Below are 20,450 nucleotides of genomic sequence, written 5' to 3' on the forward strand. Positions count from 1 at the left end.
GCAATTAGTCTGTAAATCATGAAATGAGCTGTCATTATAAAAAGACAGTGTAACCTAACCTCCCTTCCCTTGGACAGAAGCAAAATGATTATATATTAGAAGATCTCTGGACGTTATTTGCAGACCCCGTACATCAGTCTATAGATGGTAGATCATCATAGGTGCTGTCTTGCTCTTCTCCCTGGAAAGGTCCCTTTCCAAGTGTGTGCTACCTATTTGTGTATTCCAATAAGACCAAAGTACTTATTCCCAATCAACAGCTGCATCAGTATGTTTTGTCTAAGTGCTAGGGCTGTACCAGAACAGAATAACAAGGGACAATGTTGATCGACCTTGCTCACAATGTTCAGACCAAATCCCAGGAACCTGCAGAGTGCGAACACAGTGATAGGTTCTCATGTGAAAACGGCAAAAGAGGCATTTGCACAAAATATTTGTGTAGTAATGTGTGCAAAGCAGCGAACAATCTGCAGCGTGCTCATGCTAACTTAGAGAAGACGACAATGTCCCCATGGGACATGTAACACCCTCCCCTTGGTCAGGTCGGTAGACATGGACTAAAATAAAAATCAACGGTAAGCAGAGGCAAGGCGTCTCGGTGAAAGGCCAAAGAGCCTGTCAAAATCCAAACTAGAAACTTGGTAGACTTAAAAATCAAAGCTGAATGGAGAGTGAAAAAAGAGAAATGAAAATGTTTCCTCAGTATTCAAATTGATATCCATTCACAGCGTATTGTCTGGGCCAAAAACATTGTGGGATAAGTGGAATGCCATAAGTTCCAACAACCTGTCAGAACCTTCGGTATTAAAAAGGTATGCCATCCAGTTAAGCAATTCGAATGAGCAGACATGCTCCTCATATCCAGAGGCAGTCAGGAGCATTTCAGGGCAACCTGCGTTAACTTCGATGAAACTCCGATCCAAGAGGCGCTGTGCACAAGCACAGGTACTCAAGCCTGCCGATGGTCCAAGTGTAGGATCGTACACAAAACGCCTACCCACGGAACAGTCCTGGTCATGGGCCATCAACAGACCCATCAACAGTTCACCACCCAGGGCAGCATGTGACGTATTGGAGAGGAAGACATCCGGGGCCCATTCAAAGGGGCACCGGAGGCAGTAGAACACAAGCTGCACACAGGTAAAGTAGGCATAACTGAAGGTCAGACAATAGTCAATGTTAAGAGCTTCCAGTGGCCTCAAACCAAAAAGCTGCCGCATCCGATCCCGGTACATCTGCAACTGGTCCTGGCTTGGCAATAGCACAGGTCGAACAGCCATTATGGAGCAGCAGTAGAAGTAACAGAACTCCACAAACCAAGAGGAGCAGTAAGAGAAACCCTCCGAATACGCTGGAAAAAATAGAATGAATAAAAGCTGAGATTACTCCAAAAATAGTCTGAAACGTGGTGAGAAGGCCGGAGCACACAACCTCAAAAAAATTGGCCAAGTCCGCTGTATCAGACGCATTAAATATTTGGTGAATTAATTCTCCAAAATGTAGGGAAAGATTTGTGTTTAGCAGTGACTAAATCTCATTTGATGTTCTCGTCACCTGCAACTCGAAGGTCTCGCAAGCTGATGTGAGAGCCACTTTTTGTTGAAACAATAGCGCTTTGAGTCTGCTTAGCTTATTGAAATCTGTTTTCAAAGTAGGAATGGAAGGCCACAGCGAACTATGTCAATCCCGTGTGGGAGTGGAAACAGGATGTTGCAGCAACATGTAACACGTTGGGAAACTTTTGCTATATACAGGATGCTGGCTCGCAAGCCGTAGCAATATTGGTTATTTAGGATAAGATAACTGCTGTTAGAAAACAAAAGGAGTGTGGGAATAATAGCAGGGACCAGGGTCCCCTTTAAAAAACAAGCCAAATTAGGGGATGAAACATTGCAGGTGCCGTGAAGTTTTACTTGTTTATTGACTAGGGAGTGTCCCACTGTAGAATCACAATCTTCCCCTGTAAGGAAAACATCCTTGTCCGCATGTTGACTACAAAATGTGAACGGTAATGACCATAATTCACGAATGAAACTGCTCCCAAGTTGTTCATATCTACTTACAGGATAGTGTTTCATACAAGCCGTAAATTGGAAAAGTGAGATGGGCAAGGAAATAACCCCATATATGAACAACACAGCTAAAACAGTTTCTGCCACAGAAAATGTTAGCTGTTCCAGTTTCTCAATGTGTAATGTAGTTAATGTTGCATCTTTCATTGACATAGGTTTTTGTTTATCCATTAAATTAAATGGTAAAAACAGTGCTGAAGCGTTCAGGTAATCCCATGGAACTCTCCCATTTTTAAGTGTTTGTAAAGTCGAACCAATTTGCATAACAGAATGCAACTGATTCTGACCATGATACAAAGTGGACACTTCAGTTTGAACAATGTCAATGACAGATGATACCATATTATCCAAAGTATATATAGGAGAAGACAGAGTGTTTATACTGTCATCAACCACGGCAAGAACTTTTTCTAAATTATCCTGATCAACTTGACGTAAGCGAACTGCAGCTTCCATTTGGGAAAATTGCCAAAATGTATTATATGCAGCATATACAAAACGTTGCGAGGGGATTTTGAAGCTAAAAGAAAATCAGCTAGATCAATGTCACCTTGCAAAAGGAAGAGATGTTGCTTCACAGAAGACAGTGTGGAGGGTTCCAACCATTGTTGACATAATTTACCAACAGAATATGTGGTAATTGTATGAGCCTGGGAGTAACGAGGGTCCGGTCTACTTTGAGTGAACCCTGCCGTGGTATTGGTAAAGCGCAAATGGCAAGCATTGGTGTTCGTGGGCCACTGCAACCAATCCATAGGGTCAATACTAGATGAATTGAGAGTATCTTTTTGAAAAATAACAGTTAAGTCCTCAGTCGTGTAGTTGGTATGTGCATGCCATGTGTCATAGTCAGCCAAGGACGGAATTGAAGGAGTATTACAATTTTTAGCAGTTGCCCAACCAAAGCAGGTAGTCTGCTAAACCGTATGATTTAAAAATATTAGCTGAGATGGTATTGAACATGCACAATGCAAGGACTCAATACCCTGGACCTGCCAACTCTCTATTCCCCAAATAGACTTTAAATCATTTGTGTCCTTCCAATAATCATAACCTTTCGGGGACAACTCGGTTATGAAGGACGGCGAATAAACCAAATTAGTGTGGGTTAGCATATATTTGTTGCGGGTGGTCAAATTTAATTTGTAAACATAGGACCTCGGGTCTGATAAATTATATAATTATAACCAGTATAATATGTAAACTTTCTTTTCTGTATAAGAGAACTCCCCTTAAATGGTTTTTGACAAAACTCCCATTGAGTGTAACTAAGTTACGGTCTCCAAGTATTGGTCCTGTGCAAAAAATGATGGCCATAACGTTGGTAATAAAATAGAACTGCATAATTTGCGGAATTTAAATATAAATCCTCAGTATCAAACACAGTGTAATATTGTAAATCAGAAAACAGTGAGTAAACAGCATTGACATCCCAATCGTCGGAGTGCATTCCAGGTAACACAACATCCCCCAAAGAAACTCGGGATACGTATGGAATTTGCAAATTTTCCGTGGGACCATGTACATATCCCAAACGATGCCATCAACGACTGGGAAGGCTGAAATGTTAACTAGTGCTTGATCTCTTTTCACTTTGAGACAAAGTATGTGCGGCCCGAACTCTCTCAACCGAGTCAGCAGCAGAGCGTTCAGGTAAGCAGTGGCCATTAATCCAAAGGAAAAAAACAGTCATCAAGCCAATCCACATGATAGACAACATGATCCAGATGTATGATCATGGCAGGACCAGGTAAGTTGTTTTTAACCAGGAGATGAAAACACAAATCCGTGTAGAGGACTCCGTCACAGACAAGGAAAATGAAGACGTATCGGACGAAAAAATATCACGGTCCATATAGTAACCACTGGAACCTAATTGAAACAATAGATGTTGTTCTTCATTGGAAGGCTAATAAATGGTCCTTTCAGGAATATCCAGTTCTTGGGGAGGATCCGAGGAAACAGAATTAATTGGATGAAGGGAAACATCCCTCCGCGAAATGCATACTATTGAGTATCAGCCAGAAGGTGTAACTTGACATGTTCAATAAAAACAAAACTATTCTCCTTCTAACCAGGTAGTGGAGGCAAGATCACAGTACGGTTGCCTTTTAAACCAAGGACTGGGACCGGTGCACAGTACAATGGACCAAAATCCATATTTGCACTTTTGCTGGTATAAGCCACGCCACCAAAACATTGCTGTAAAAGCGAAATTGTCGCTGACACTCCCGCATGTGCAGAAGCCATGCCTTCATGAGCAGCCGCAATTATAGAAAGTCTGCGGTCCTCATTGGGACTCAAATGATCACCAACTGAGGGAATGGTTACACATGGAATCTGATCAGGCATTAAGTGATAAGTGTAACGTGAAGGGAATCATGGGGAAACTGCGCTACCTCCTCTTTAGCAGCATTGGCCGCCAAATGTCATCAACTTTAGTCATTGATCTAGTAACGACTGCAACTGAGCATGTGGCTACTTCGGATTTAGCGGCCACATCAGCCAAGGAGTTACCAACGGCGTGTGCTCCCACACGCTGATGGCCCAATGTATGGATAACATGCGTGAGTGGTAAATGCTTCTTAAGAGCGGCCAACCGGACCGAAAGCGTTTTATGCTTTATTGTGCTACCTTTTGAATCGCGAAAATCATTATTTTTCCCAAAAGTACAAGTTGTCATTAAAGGATTGGACACAGTAAAAGGAATCACACACTACAAGCGTAGGCACCTCCGGATCGGCAAACTCAAGAGCCAGAACCAAAGCAAGTAACTCAGCCAATTGTGCCGTGCAAACTTCAAGGGATTTAAAATCACTGTCTACAATTGTACCCGCAACAATTGCGCAGGCTGTGGAATAAGCATGTTTAGAACCAATGGCAGGCTGTGCTGACCCATCAGTGTAAATAATACATTTATGCTGATCAAGAAGGGAGTAGTAATAAAGAAGGAGGATGAACATATTCCTATTGTAAAAACTCCTGTATTTGCAAAGAAAGGTCAAAGATAAAATGTACATAAGCCGATGTCAAAGAACTAGCCCATTGTATCCAGTGTGGATGCAAGGCTTTAGAATTTGGTACACTCGCCTTCGTGACAGCTTCTAAAGCGGAAACCGGCAAAACCATGAACATGCGTTTACCTTGAGCCAGAGAGCATTCTTTGAGAATCATCATCTGTACTGGTGTTAAGATTTTTTCCGTCGAAGAAAAATGCTTTTCAGCAGGGTCCTACAAATGTGATTTGTAAGCTATGGGAACTGTGTCTCCTTCATTGAAAGTCCTTTTGACCAAATTTGTGGTATTGTCTCTAGTTAACAAGAATTAAGTCGTGAGCAGAGAAGACTGGAAAGACCCAAGTACTGTCGTATGTTCCAGAAACCAGCTGGAAGAGAAAAAGAAAGTTGTATCAACGCATATAGCGAGCGGTTTAATACACTAGGCATAATCAGTAATGCAAGTCCTGGCAAAATTCAAGAAACCCAGCAATGATTGCAATTTTTCGAGGGTAGATTGAGTTTGCAATTGAGCACATTTCTCCAAAAAGTGGGGGGCTAACCCCCTACCTTCATTATGGAGCTCATAACCTAGAAAAAGGACGGCCAAAAAGGTAAAATGCGACTGCAAAATTCAATTTGTAACCTAACGTTGCAAAATGTGTGATAATGCGATCCGTACGGTTAAGATGCGGATTCATTTCATCATCCATCAAGTATAGATCATCGACGGATGAAAAGCCATCGGGATCAATTTCACGTGAGATCGACACAATGTGTGCCGCAAACTCTCCTGGGTTATATCCCATAGGTATTCGCGTATATCTTCTTTGATTGCAGAGAGCGCTGAATACAGTCAAGTCGTGGATTTCAGTAGCCAATGTGTGCTGAAATAAACATTGGAAAGGTACGAACATGACTGTTCACGTGTCTGTAGTCTAAGACTATACTATATGAACCGTCAATATCGGAAAAAGAGGATTATTCATTGACGAAACACAGCGCTCAATTACACCCTGATATTCCAATTGAGTCAAGATATCACCCATGGATGCTCTAGCATCCCGTTTAATTGGATAGTGCGGTTGGGGCTGTGTTGTAGAATGCGAAGGAATCACATGTACCGGTGAGTCCATGTCCCAACCAGGCTGATTGCAATATAAAGTGGGAGCTAAGGCTAGGGCCCACTTTGAAGCGTAAGCACTTTTTGCCTCCTCTGGGACATATTGTGAAAAACATGGGAGCATCACATCCTCACCCCTAGAGGAAGCAAGGACAAACGGGGGTGGCCAATCAACGTCCGCCAGCAAAATATCATGAGACGACATTACATTGTCCCAAAAGACTGCTTTAACAGTGCGTTTAACATCACCTTCAATTTGGAGGCTTACTTCATAAAGGTCATCAGGAGGAGCAACTCGAAAGTCAGCTGTCTCAACTGTAATGAAAGTGTCAGTTGCTTTCGCCTCCAGACGCTGGTCGAGTGTCTGCCGCACTATGGTAACCTCTGCCGCGCTGTCGAGGAGATCAGTCCATCAATGTGTGTAAGGCCCTGATTAATTCAGCATAAATTCCAGCTGCTCTTCATAACAGCTAGATTTATTATGGCACTCACATGATTATAAACAACTTGAAAGTGCTTGAATCTACTTTATATCCAGTTCTAAGTTCACAAGACACATTCTGTAGCCTCATCTCTTTCCACTACACGGGTCTTTGTTTATATGTGTCGAGAGAACTTTAAAAAGCTGGCTCTGTATATACTATACCCTAATGAGGTATAGTGTGCACAGAGTCCAGTGGAACTCCAAAGGTAGGCAGAGGTAAAAGTAGATAGCACGTTACTCTCTATTTGTGGTAGTGTGGGCTAGCAGTAAGACTTTATCAGAGGATAGTGTTAAACATTTATTGTACAAACTCAGGCAGGAAATTATATCACACACTGAACTCAGACCAATTTGTATAAAAATATTATTTAGTTATTTTATTTCTAGAACCAAGCCAGGCCTGGTGCAGGTAAGTGAAATAATACTTCGCAATACTTATGCAATTAATTACAGTTGAATGCAGGTTCAAATGCAGTAGGTTGATTTACAGGTAAGTCAATCAGAATTACTGTTCCTTTTTACACTCTATATTAACAATGTGGAAAAAACATTGATAGCTGAGTGTAGGGACGTGCCGATGGTGGGAAAAAGATCAATCCCAATTCTGCTATACGCAGACGACGCGGTCCTGATGGCTAGAACACCGCAGGCCATGCAAAGACTAGTTACCTCTTTTTCTGATTTTATGAATCAGCTTGATTTAAGTATAAATTGCTCTAAGACATTTACCATGCACTGTGGGTCGGGTGCACAGAGAAAGAAAAAAGTAATTCATATTGGATCTACCCCAGTAGAGGATATTTTAACATTTCCCTATTTAGGGGTTTTAATTGATAGTACAGGCCTATGGAACAATACAATTAAGACTAGGAAATTGTTGTACTGTAAATCTCTTATGGCATTGAAAAATGTTAGTCGTAAAATAGGGAGGAAGCCAATTAAAGATATGTTGACTGTATATAAAGCGACTTGCGTAGCTATTGTTACTTATGGGGCAGGCCTGTGGGGGCATGCAAATGTCAGTACTCTACAAGTGGTCGAAAATAATTTTATGAAATATCTCCTAGCGGTCCCACAGAGTGTCTCGACATATGTTTGCCATGTAAAACTTGGGGAGCCATACTTGGAAGATACAATAAAAACTGCACCAGTTCTACTATGGCATAGAATATGGACTGCGGATGAGTCTGGTCTAAACCGAATGATTATGGAAAATGCGATGGGTTTAGAGAAGTGTGGAAAAATTAGATGGCTGAACTACATTAAGCATTTTTTCACGCTATCAGGCATGGGGAATTACTATACAGAACCATCTACTCTATGCAATATATCTAGGAAATGTCTAAAAGAAAGATGTATGACCTACTTGCATGAGACTAGAACTAGAAATGAGATTAAGAAAACCACGGTGGCAGCCCACGAGCAAATTGTTTTTTGCAAGTATTTACAGCCGTATCTTAAGTTATTGATGAGTGACTATGAAAGGTTTTTGTTAATACGGTTCAGATTTAACTTATTATTTAGATCACTCAGCTTTCCAGCTATGAACGATTGGTCAAAAATTCTGATCAAATGTCCCTGTGATGATTTATCAGTCCAATCTGATATGCATATACTTTTCTTCTGTAAGTTTTATATAAGACCCCAGACGAATGTATGTTGTTCCTTTGCTAAAGATCATGGAAATTAATCGCTGTCGCCCTGCCTTTTTAGCTGTACAGAAATTGGATAGTATTTTAACAGTTGTATTTATTTCCTCATTTCTTAAAAATGTTTTTAAACTACGTAAATCAATTGTGATCTGAACTTATGTGGATTTTTCTCTGCGTGGTGTCAATGACAGTCATTTTATATTTGTAATCTTATCTGTTGTACTTTTATGGTTATTCTGTTATAATAACCGAATAAAGTTTACTTGAACTACTTTTCAGTTACTTTGTAGATTACAATACTCGCTACTTCTTGGATTACTTTTTAAGTTACTTTTGCTAATCAGTGTGATATGCCTAGATATCACACTGAGAAATTTCCGAGACAAAAGGTAAGTAATTCACTTTTGGTACATTTGCAGTTTTTCAACTTTCCATACAAACCAACTCCACAATTAAAATAATTTTCAAAGAAAAGCAGTCAATGCAATCCTATGGGAGGAAATGAAGTTATCGGTTTACCGGTAAGTACTTGCTTATGGGATTTGGTTTTCTGGGGTAGAACCAGGGTTCCCCCAGGGTCGAGGATGCACTCTCAGAACACCCTCAGTGGTACTAGGGCTGCCAGGTGCAGAGTGCTGAGACCCAATGTTATCCAATAGGGAGTAGGGGGCCTCCGGTTGGTGGCTGCTCAAGAGCAGGCCACAAGGTTGTGAGAGCAAAGCTCCTGGGACTTAAGCTCAGAGCAAGGAGGGATCCAGTTTAGCATACAAGGTGCACCCACAACAGCATAGGGGCGGCCGGGTGTGGGGTGTTTTTTTGGCGTCGGGTGCCCTGTTGTTTTCAATGGGAGTTGCCGGTTTGGGATTTTGGCTGAAGGCTCGGTCCAGGAGGACTTCCGGGAGGATCCAACACCTGGGCAGGTAAGTTGGAGGGCTCGGGGGCGTAGGTACACCTCAGGTTCTCTTCTTCAGGGCGGCTGGATGCAGGGGTGTCTTTTGAGGTTGAATTTCACCTTACCGGAACACTCACGGTTTGGGTGGTCTCCGTGCAGAGGCTGCACGCAACATTGGGGAGACCTGGAGGGGTCAACCCACAGTGGACTTGGACTCTGGAGTGCTGGGGGACCTCGCTGGGACGGGTGGGCCACCCGGATTTGGGCCGTAGGCATCGGGTGCAGTGGTGGTTACAGGCGTCGGGTTTCTTTGTCCTCAGCAGGCCAAGAGTCTGTCTTGGAAGTTTATTTTAAACTTCTATTCCTGCTAAACCGCATAAACCGCAATATCTCGAACTGGACTCTGTAAATACGCTTCTTGATGCCAAAGCGTACTGCTGAAAATACTGCCGTCCCCGTTTCATATCACTTACACTCAACCTTATAACGTGGCTGCTGCTGCGTCGCGTGTAACGATACATGCGACGCAGCAGCGGTTTATGTGGTTTCCATATAAATTGCCCCTGGGGAAGGGACCCAATGTCTCAAAATGCATTGGACTTGATAAATGTCATATAGTTATAACATGTTCATGTTATTTCACTTTGCATATGTCAGAGAATCATTTGTATATATCATAATCAATACAATGTGTATTCATAAAAAGTGAATGAATGATACAACTATGAATCATGGTAAGAAGTGAAAATAAATATATTTAGATTGCAGTAAAAGTGATTAATTTGTTAGATACCTATATGTACAGTGCACACTGCTGTCAGGTTGAATTGCTTGAGTATAGCAAATACCAGTCAGGGAACCCACCAGTGGCTAGTTGTTTTTCAAGGGCCATCTCCAAGATGTCCTCTTGAGTGCATTTTTCATTAAATCCCACACTGGCATCAGTGTGGGTTTAATGTGCTGAGAAGTTTGATACCAAACTTCACAGTTTTCAGTAAAGCCATTATGCTGCTGTTGTGTTCGTAATGACAAACTCCCAGCACTATATACTCTTAATAGCATTACTGCACAATGTCTAAGAATTGGCCTAGACACTGTAGGGGTACAGGGCTCATGCACCTGTATCCTCACCACTGATATAGTTCACCCAGCTAGAGGGGTGGCTGACCTACGCCAGGGCAGTGGGTTGTAGGCATGTCACCCAGGTATGTGTGCAATGTCGACTCTTCACTTTAGGAGAGAGAGAGAATGAGAGAGAGTATGAGAGAGAGTATGAGAGAGAGAATGAATACAGGGCCTCTTAAGGGTGGAACAATAAGTACTTAGAGGCCTTCCCTGTCCACAGTACCTTTTACAAGGGACTGACATGTAACCAGAGAGGTGCCAATTGGGGGTACAATGTACAGTTTTGGGACAGAACACCGGCCCTGGGAACCTGATTGGAGGGCTCCAGGGCACATCAAGTCAAAGTGCATCAGTAGTCTGGCAAAAAGTGGGGGAGGGGGTCACTGCAACAGAAACCCAGCTTCCTACAGGTACTGCCTGGACCAAAATATGGTCTTTAAAAGTCCCATTGCAGAGCAACGCAGCTACCTGCGGGCGGAAGCACAGTATTCTCGATTTGTAATTATTTACTTTTTGTTTATAAAGATCAATGGGCTTACATATATTATGACTGCCATGTATGGAAATGTTGACAAAGATTGAAAAACAACGGCTTGTTTGTAGGTAGAAATGCACTTAGAGGAATAAATGTTTTATTTGGAATCCACAAAAGTTATCAAAATATTATAAACGCACCTCAATAACTGGTTTTGCGTGTGCAATTGCAGCAGATTTCACTCTTTCGTGCCTTTGTAAATACCCGCCGGTTCTACCTATCAACTCATTCATGCTCATTTTACCAAATGAGAAAAGATGAAAGTCTGAGCAAGGTAACCGGCATTGTAACGTGCTATTGGTCTGCCCCTTTTGGGGAGTTAGCCACGCAGATGTTTTACCTATGTTGGAACCTGTGGCAGAAAGCCTTAACAAAGACATTTTTAGCAGTCGCACAGGCCCACACATATTTTACTGAGATTGGAGCTTGAATCTTTGACTACAAATAGATCTCTGCAGTGGGCAAATCACACCCTGATCTATTACACTGATGGTTTTATTTCTTCTAAGGAGACATTGCACATAAAATGTGAAAACCATGGCTGTTCCTTGGAAGCTATAGCTCTCATAATGAGTGTTCTGGAAGCGCATGGTCTTGTGCCCGTAAATCATTGGGCGTTTCCACCATACCGCAGAAACAAAACAAATAAATGTGCTGTGTGGAACATTCTAAAGTGCTAGTGTCTACTTTTGTTTGAAAAGTTTGGCGCACTGTTAGTGTCACTGTAGAAATACAAACACTAGATGCGAGCTACTACTTCCAATTGAATCTACTGGGGATGATAGAGCAACGTGCTACAATATACAGGCTTTTCCAGGTTCTTCTGTCGTCCTTCTTCAACTAAAGTGCATCGTTGAAGACACCAGTATAGCTAACGTAAACTCATCGATCTCCCCCTCCACATCCGCTTCCCCGTCCTTGTACACCTCTCCCAGTTCCAGCAGGACATCCTCGTTGTCCACATTCACGGCTGCTCACTACAGAGGAATCCCTCTTCTCTTCCAGGACTTGGAAAGTGCAACATTTGCTCACAGCTGTAGAGGGGAGGCACCCTGGGCGGGAAGGAAGAGGCTCTCGGGGAGTTAGAAGGGAGAGCTGCTAAAGGCTGGAGAAGACTGTTGGGGCTGGGGAGACGCCGCCACCAGACTCAAGTAGGATAGAGTCAGTGGTGATAAGAAGCCAGAATCAACGGTATATGATCCTGCTGGGGTAGAGGAGAAGAGTAAGCAGCCTGAGGTGAAGAGAACGAGAGAGGAGTGAGTTGGTAGTTAGAAACCAGATAGAGGATCAACAGTGAAAGTGAAAGCAGGGTGCATAAATAAAAAAAGGCGCGCAGCCATGCTTTTTTTTTTACTAAATTGAGTAAGTCAATATAATTACACATCCGAAACAAAGCGCACCGTCCCTGAAGCGGGCACTGAACTTCTACACAGGCGAGGCAAACAAGAAAAGAGTGCACAAAGGACCATACATACATTTAAAAAAAGAGTCACACCACAGAAATGGGCAGTCGCCTGGGAGGTTAAAAAAAGAGTCCGACCACAGAAACGGGCAGTCGCCTGGGAGGGTCAGAAACACCAAAAGGTGGGACTAACTAAACATATCCACCACACAAAAGCAGCCCTTTACAAGGGGCACTAACAGGAGCTGATAGAAAACATGGACGGTGCTCCAAACCCATGTTCAAATACTACATGCCTCACAGAGCAGCTTATGCGTGCTGCTAGGCTCAACCTAAAAATGTATAACAACGGGTATTGCGGACTACTGCATTTTCATATCAGACCGTAAAGCTGTACTGAAGTGTCAAGTTTTTCAAGTTACTACTCTGCTTCCTAAAAGTTTTTCCAAAAAGCATTTTATGATAAATGGAGCACATTACGCGCATCTCACATCAGTGTTTTTATTTTCAGTTGGATACTCTTCGAGAACAAAGAACTAAAAATGAAGAAGACTTGGCCCACTCAAAAGAGTCTCTTGCATTGGAAGCTGTGAAACTAGAGGCGTTTAAGAAAGAAATGTAAGTGGGAATGTTGGTTGTACAGTATAATTGTAAAATGGTAAATACTTCCTCAAATAATAGACACAACAACCAATATGACGAGTTAACTTCGCTCTTTACAAAGTCCTCTTATTCACTCTGGAGTTATTAGGTAAACAGTGTTATTTGTTTTTCTTACTTTAGCTGTGGCTCCATTTATTTTCAATTTGAGGTATTTTTTTTGTAAATCGAGCTAATAGATCTCAAAGCCTGCCTGCCCGCTCTGCAAGTTCAGTGATAATCCTGTTGCTAGTTTTGCTTTCTGACTCAAAACCCCTATTATCTAGTAGTCTAATGGTTCACTGTTAGGTGCCGTGACACCAAAACTCTTCATAGTTCACAAAGTCTTAAACATTAACTTGTTTTTAGTTAATTTTTTTTTTAAAGTCATCAATGTGTTGCAGCTAGGTGTAGTAACCGTTGCCATTACCAAAACCTAATTTCTATACAAAGCACAGTCTCATCATTTCATGTTATCAATGATGTCAAAGATCGTGTCATGAATGATGTAATACATGGGGTAATTAGCAGTGCATGGTGAAGGAGAAAGCTATAGTTACCTTAGGTCACGAGAAATAGTTACTAGAAATAACTTTAACTGGTAAATTTCAGTGTTTTGTTTTTATTTAAAACGTTACGTTGTCACTAAAACTTTTACCTAACTACAACGTTTCTTTAACCTTTGTGGTTTTTATCGCAGAAAGTTTTTAAGGTTTTTACAAGTACAATTGCTAACCATAGTGTCACTTTAATCTTTGTTTTTTTTCCGGGAATTTCTAGGGTTTTTTTAATGTAAAAGAATATTTTATTGCCATACGGAATACAAACCCAACACCGCGCAAGGCCTTTGGTCACGCGGACAGCCTCCCCTATGCCTTTGGCGGTGTGCTGTGTGGGGTAGGCGACAGGGCCCGGCCTATGGCCAGGCCCAGCATCCAACCCCTCATGAGTAGCTGACCCCATGCCATGCAGAGCATAGAGCTCCAGCTAGGAAAATGTGGTATGTTCTCCTGGGTTAATAGATTTAATGACCCAGGAGGCTTACTTTTTTTTGTTTTTCATGTTGCTGGGGGGCAGCTACACTCTTTGCAGCCCAACAACATAAAAAAAATGTTTGGTGTTGCCTTTGCCCCTTGTAGGAACATCACCAAGCTCAAAAAAAAGTTTAAGGAGCCCTCTTAATAGATATAAATGAATACATATGGATATATTATGTACGTTTATCAAAAGAACATAAAGAAGCACAACACAAACGTATGCTAAAGTTGTGTCACAATAGGCAAGGCACACTGTACACCAATCACCAGCAATCGGCAGAATCAGGTGAACCAACCACCAACTCACAGCAAAAGGAAAACCTAGACATCAATTGTTGTCGCCCAAAAAATTGATTACGGGGCAATATATCCATCTTACCAGAGTGCCAAAAGTGGATAGGAAATAATCCTGTACTAAGCAAGAAATAATCACTCATTTTGCCATACACTGGTCAGAGTATCCGAAAAGCCACTTTAAAAGTGCCGTCAAGACAAGGAGTCTTACCTTCTCATACAGGGTCTCACAGCATTCTAGATGTTAAATCAGAAATCCTGTAAACACATTAATTCAAGTCAATACCAAATTGTGTAAGTTTCATTGAAACGAAAAAGTCCACGATACACTGTACAGAGTCTCATCTTCCATAAACTGGGCTGCACTGTGAGGAAGCAAACGACCAATAGGGAACACTTGACAGAATCAATCCAAAGTCACACACACATACACTAAATAGCTGGTGTGTTATGTAGAGTGCAGCATTTGTGGGAGCACAAACATCGCTAGACTTTGACTTGTGGTATGACAATATGAGTTGATGCATGATGGCAGGTAAGGTTATTTCTCCAGTATTGGCTCTTTTATAGATTCACGTGCTTGAATCATTCCCAGTTGTCGAAGTGGAAGTCCCACTGTACCATAATCAAGCATCACATAACATTACTATAGCATTTAATGGCAAAGAAACAATCACTTTAAGAACCTAGCCATATCCTTTAAAAGGAACCAAACTCCAGCCAATCAGGCGGCAGCACCCTCTAAAGCACTCCCCACAGAGGGTGAGTCCCTGAGATTTTCTACTGCATGTTGTATGAAGGGTGTCTCCCTGAACCCTGCTCAGTTGTCTTCAACCAGTTTGGAAAAACATACCTACTACCCTGTCAGTCATCAAAGAATGGAGAGAGGATGTAGCCTTACGGCTAGAGTGGTCGACCTCGAAGCTGGGGAACGGGGTTCGAGTCTCTGCAACGACGCTCAACATCCTGTGATTCTGGGCAAATCACATAATGTCCCCATGCCTAACAAAAATGAATGTGTCCATCTGTAACAAAACTGGTGCTCATGTAAAGCGCTCTGATACCCGTTATCTTTGGCTCTAGTACGCGCTAAAAGAAAAAAAGAAGAAGAAAGGGTTTTTCAGGCCATGTGACAACAATAACCTTCGTTCTGAAGACCAACACAGGGAGTATATCTACTGCCACTACCCTACACAAAAAGTAAAATACTACAACATTTTTGTATCTTTTCAACTAGGACCTTCAAAGATAGGGAGGGGAGGTTTCTTATTTGACTACAAAAATCAAAAAGCACTCCTCTTTCTGAGGAAGAAGACCGTGAGTGACACCTCTTCCCACCGCTCAGAAAAGCTCACACAACAGGGAAAGGTTGTGTAACCAGGGGACATCAGAGGAGTCTAGAAAGGCCTTAAAGAAGATTCACCATGAGTCTGTCAGAGACAATTCCCAAACGGAGAAAAGAGAAAAATTCTCCTCCGAAACTTCAAGGTCTGAACCCATCACTCCTTACATGTCTGGAGTGCGCCCAGAGAAGACTTCCTCATAACTGTTGATTACTAAGCCAAAAATTGCTTTGAAAATCTTGATGACGATGACCTCGCCGTCGAAAATACCCTCTTCAACGACAGTGACGTCACCATCGGCTCGCCACTGATTACATCATCGACAAAGGCTCCGTCAATGTCACCAGTACAGCATTCGATGGGGACCACGTCGACGAAGATAACTTTGACGATGTTTAAGGTCTCAGAAAAGCTCTCGCAACTGGAAACTGCAACCACAGACTTGATGACAACCTCGTCAACTCCACCGTTGATGAGAGTAAAAATCACAAACATTCCTGCTTCCTGAGCATACTTCTCCAAGTAAAGTGTGTCCTCTCCCTCCATGTCACCTTCTTGATGTGGAAAAGTCAGATGATGACAGCCCATTCAGGACAGCCCGAAGCCTGTCTGAGCTCCTCTTTAAACATCAGGATGAGGATGATGAACAGTACTATGAGGAATACTAAGGACCCCCAGCAAATGACATACGCTGAAAGGCCTAAGCATCATGGGGAACACTTCCAGCATTATGGCCACTCTCCTTCCCAAGAAGATATTGTGTATGTTCCTTTGACCCTGTTCCAAGGGATGCAGCAGGATTACTATAAGAGGCCTGCAGAGCCCACGGAGCAACAATCCACAAAAATATCTTGGCGCTCCACCTCCGCCTCCAAGAACACTCAAGGTGACGCCAGCTTCCTTCGTTGCAGTACCTTCTAGAGATGATCCCTCCTCTTTGAATGATGACAGAGATAGGGAGAGATAGGAGACAATCAGTCCATTCCATGCAAATGGAATGACTACTTAATCCCACTCAATCTCCACCTGCGGCACAACCGGTGGACTGTCCACCGGACGATATTGGGGGTTTCCATTACCTGATGGAAAGAGCGGCAAACATTTCTACCTCCAATGACAGTTAAGTAATCTGACTGTTATTTATGATTTCAAAGAGTCTGCCAAAAGATTTGTGAGCAATCCCTATAATGGATTACATCTCGGCGGAAGTAACAAAAATAATGAAGAATCCAGCGACTGTTGCTGCCATCTTAGTGCAAATAGACAAAAAATGTAAGGCGCTAGTGGACTCGCCTGCCTGTCTAATAGGGCACCCAAAGCCAGATTAAAGTGATATTCCTGGCTGTCAGCGCCGGTCCAAAAATTCCTCCACACCCATCACAGCTCCCCTACATAGAGACTGCAGACGCAAAATCACAGTACGTGCTGCCAATTCTTTGGGCGAACAAAGCAAACACAAGGAGATGATGGACGGAGTGCTGAAACTTTTCAAACACTCACCCCCAGTCACAGATCTGGGTTGAATCCATCAATATTATTTAGCTCACTTTGCCACCCCAGTTCAGACACAGATATATGCAAATCAGTCTTGACCCTGTACCTCATGGGTTAAGACCGGTCCTAGGATGCTTGTTTCTGGTCCAGGGAGGACCTGACTTGGCAGTTCGGGCTGGACTGTTCCATGAGGCACAGGGTCAAGACTGATTTGCATATGGCCAGGTCTAAACTGGGGTGGCATGGTGAGCAAAAGAATGATGGATTTAACCCAGAACTCTTGACTGGGGGTGAATGTTTTGATTTGATCTGCATTCCGTCCATCAATTGTGTGTCTTTTGCTTTCTCGCCCTAAGTGAGCCAGGTATGCCCAGACATGGGTCCTGGGCTCACTGTGCCACTGGAATCAAGCTATCCTGTCTGAAGAGGGGTGAAACCCCGAAACCGGTCCTAGGATGCTTGTTTCCGGTCCAGAGAGGACCTGGCTTGGCTTTCGGCTGGACTGTTCTCATGAGGCACAGGGTCAAGACTGATTTGCATGTGGCCAGGTCTAAACTGGGGTGGCATGGTGAGCAAAAGAATGATGGATTTAACCCAGATCTCTTGACTGGGGGTGAATGTTTTGATTTGTTCTGCATTCCGTCCATCAATTGTGTGTCTTTTGATTTCTTGCCCTAAGTGCGCCAGGTATGCTCAGACGTGGGTCCTGGGCTCACTGTGCCACTGGAATCAAGCTATCCTGGCTGAAGAGGGGTGAAACCCCGAAAAAGGTCATAGGATGCTTGTTTCCAGTCCAGGAAGGACCTGGCTTTGCAGTTCGGGCTGGACTGTTCCCATGAGGCACAGGGTCAAGACTGATTTGCATATGGTCAGTCTAAACTGGGGTGGCATGGTGAGCAAAAGAATGATGGATTTAACACAGATCTCTTGGCTGGGGGTGAATAGTTTGATTTGTTCTACATTCCGTTCATCAAATGTGTGTCTTTTGCCAATTCTTTGGCCATATTAGGCCAGTACGACCGCAAATGTGGTCCGACATTAGTGCCTTCATAGACCTCATGCCGGAAGACAAGAGCGAAGGGAAAAGAGAATACTACAAGAGGGAGAAAGAACATCTTCTGAGTTCATTGACTGTGCTGTGGATAAAGCATCAACTGGGTTTCAGCATCTAGCAGGAGCTTCGGTCTTGAGGCAGCAGCGATGGTTGAAGGTAGCATCTTTTTTGCCTGAGGTATACAAGATTCTGGACAGGTCCTATGATGGCGAAGCCGTATTTAGGAAACACGTGGATGATGCCTTATAGGGCATTAAGGCAGATACTGACGCTGCAAGATCGTTGGGCACCCTACAATTTCGCAAAATGCCCTTTCGAGGAGTACAAGGAAGGGGTTTTATATCCTACAGAGGAGGTTTCCAGCGGCTTCAACAATATTAACCCTTTCCTGCAGCAATATAGATCCTCCTTCCAGCAGCAGTCCTATCGACCACCACCTGCGGCAACTTATAATACGCCTATATGGAAGTAAACTCCTCAGGCAAGGGAGACTAACAGAAAGCAGTGTTCTCCCTCAAGTGCCGGTTACACCCAATACGACTCAAGCTGTGGGTGCAAAAATCTTCGACTTCTCCCATCAATGGTGGGAAAGAACATCCAACAGATGGGTATTAAACCTCATCCCCCGCGGGCATAATCTAAAATTCATCAAAAGACCACCGACTATTCCATCAAACGGAGTGCATCCACCTCTTTACTTACTCCGGAAATAAGCCCTCACCATATTTGTCAAATGAGCAATTGAAAAAGTCTCCTCCCCTGAAAGGGATTGAGTTTCTACTCCTGTTTGTTCCTCATAAAAAAGAAATTAGGGGAATGGTGACCCATTTTGGATGTCCTAACATTGAACAAATATCTACGGAAGCAATATTTTTGCATGGTAACCCTTCCAGATATCCTGCATCTCCTCAACCATGGAGACTACATGACAACCCTGGATTTACAGGATGCAGATTTTCATATCCCCATACATCCAAAACATTGCAAGTTTCTAAGATTCACTATAACCAGCACCAAATATCAATTCAAAGTTCTCCCTTTTGGCCGTAAATCAGCTCTGCATATTTACAAAATGCCTCTAACCTGCAGCAGCTTCCCATAGAAAATGGTTATCAGGTTTTCCCATAGCTCGACGATTGGCTGATAAAAGTACCAACGGCCTCTCAAATGTCAAGAGACACGGAAGCTTGCCTAACATTGTTCAACAGTTTAGGTCTAACTGTCAATGACGAGAAATCGTCGATTCTTCCATCAAAAAGTACAATATTTCTGGGGCTTTGGATGTCACCCAAGAGAAAGCATTTTGATCTCAGAACAAACAGAGGCTCAGTGAGCTAGCCCTCATGCTGTTGAAAAGAGTCTGTTGCAGTGCTTCTGTTCAAATCACTCCTAGGGATTATTTCCTCTGCTATATCTCTGGTCCCTTTCTCCAGTCTGAAAATGAGACCTCAGCAGAAGGAGCTGGACAAGCAATGGATTCAGACACAGGGATCATTTGAATATCTTGTAAAGATCAGTCTAGGCATGACATAAGCTCTAACCTGGTAGACAAAATCAAACCATCTATCTGAAGGCCTACAGTTCTTGCCTCAATACCTAATTACGTGATATCCACAGATGACTCCTTAGAGGGATAGGGAGACCATCTGCAAGACTTTGAATCCGTGGAAAGTGGTCTCCAGACAAAAAGAGCATCCACGTCAAATGGCTGGAGCTCAAAGCAGTCTATATAACTCTTCAAACTTTCCTTCCGAAAATAACGGGCTTGTCAGTGTTAGTTCGCACAGACAATCCAAGGAAGCTTAAGAGATCTGTAACTGGATTATGGCTCACTGGATAAGATTTCAGATGGAACATGTTCCTGGGATGAGCAACCTCTTAGCGGACACTCTAGGCAAAACATGGAACAGCTGTCACGAATGGGAGCTCGATCAGTTGGCTCTGAACAAGACCTTCTTTCTATGGGGCATGTCGGCAATAGATCTCTAGGCAACGAAAGACCCAGAATACCAGTTTTGTGCAAATTAGCATCCACATCCAGGATTGTGAGGGAATGCATTTTCTATCAGATGGTCTGGAACCTATGCATACAGTTTACCCCAATAACTCTTATACCCAGGGTTTTTAGCAGGATGAAGGCAGAACAGTATTGTATAATTCTGATTTACCCCCCTGACCTCCCTCGATGGCCCAGACAGAATTTGTTCACGGAGCTGCTCCTATTATCAGAAACCAACCACATTCATCTGAAACCATCAAAGACACTCTTGACGATGAAGGCCAGGTCCTTCGTCCAGTACCCAGCTTC

General features: G+C 43.0%; 1 protein-coding gene across 14 annotated transcripts in view; it reads left to right on the forward strand.

The window, feature by feature from the left end:
* Nucleotides 1-20,450, forward strand: part of CLIP1 (CAP-Gly domain containing linker protein 1) — a 712,474-nt gene that overhangs the window by 497,503 nt on the left and 194,521 nt on the right. For all 14 annotated transcript variants that reach the window (XM_085636018.1, XM_085636008.1, XM_085636009.1 and 11 more), the window contains one exon: nucleotides 12,793-12,899. In XM_085636018.1, the coding sequence (XP_085492144.1) occupies nucleotides 12,793-12,899 (107 nt within the window). The remainder of the gene's footprint in view (nucleotides 1-12,792; nucleotides 12,900-20,450) is intronic.

The sequence above is a fragment of the Triturus cristatus genome, chromosome 11 (assembly GCF_964204655.1).
Source record: "Triturus cristatus chromosome 11, aTriCri1.1, whole genome shotgun sequence".
Lineage (NCBI taxonomy): Eukaryota > Metazoa > Chordata > Amphibia > Caudata > Salamandridae > Triturus > Triturus cristatus.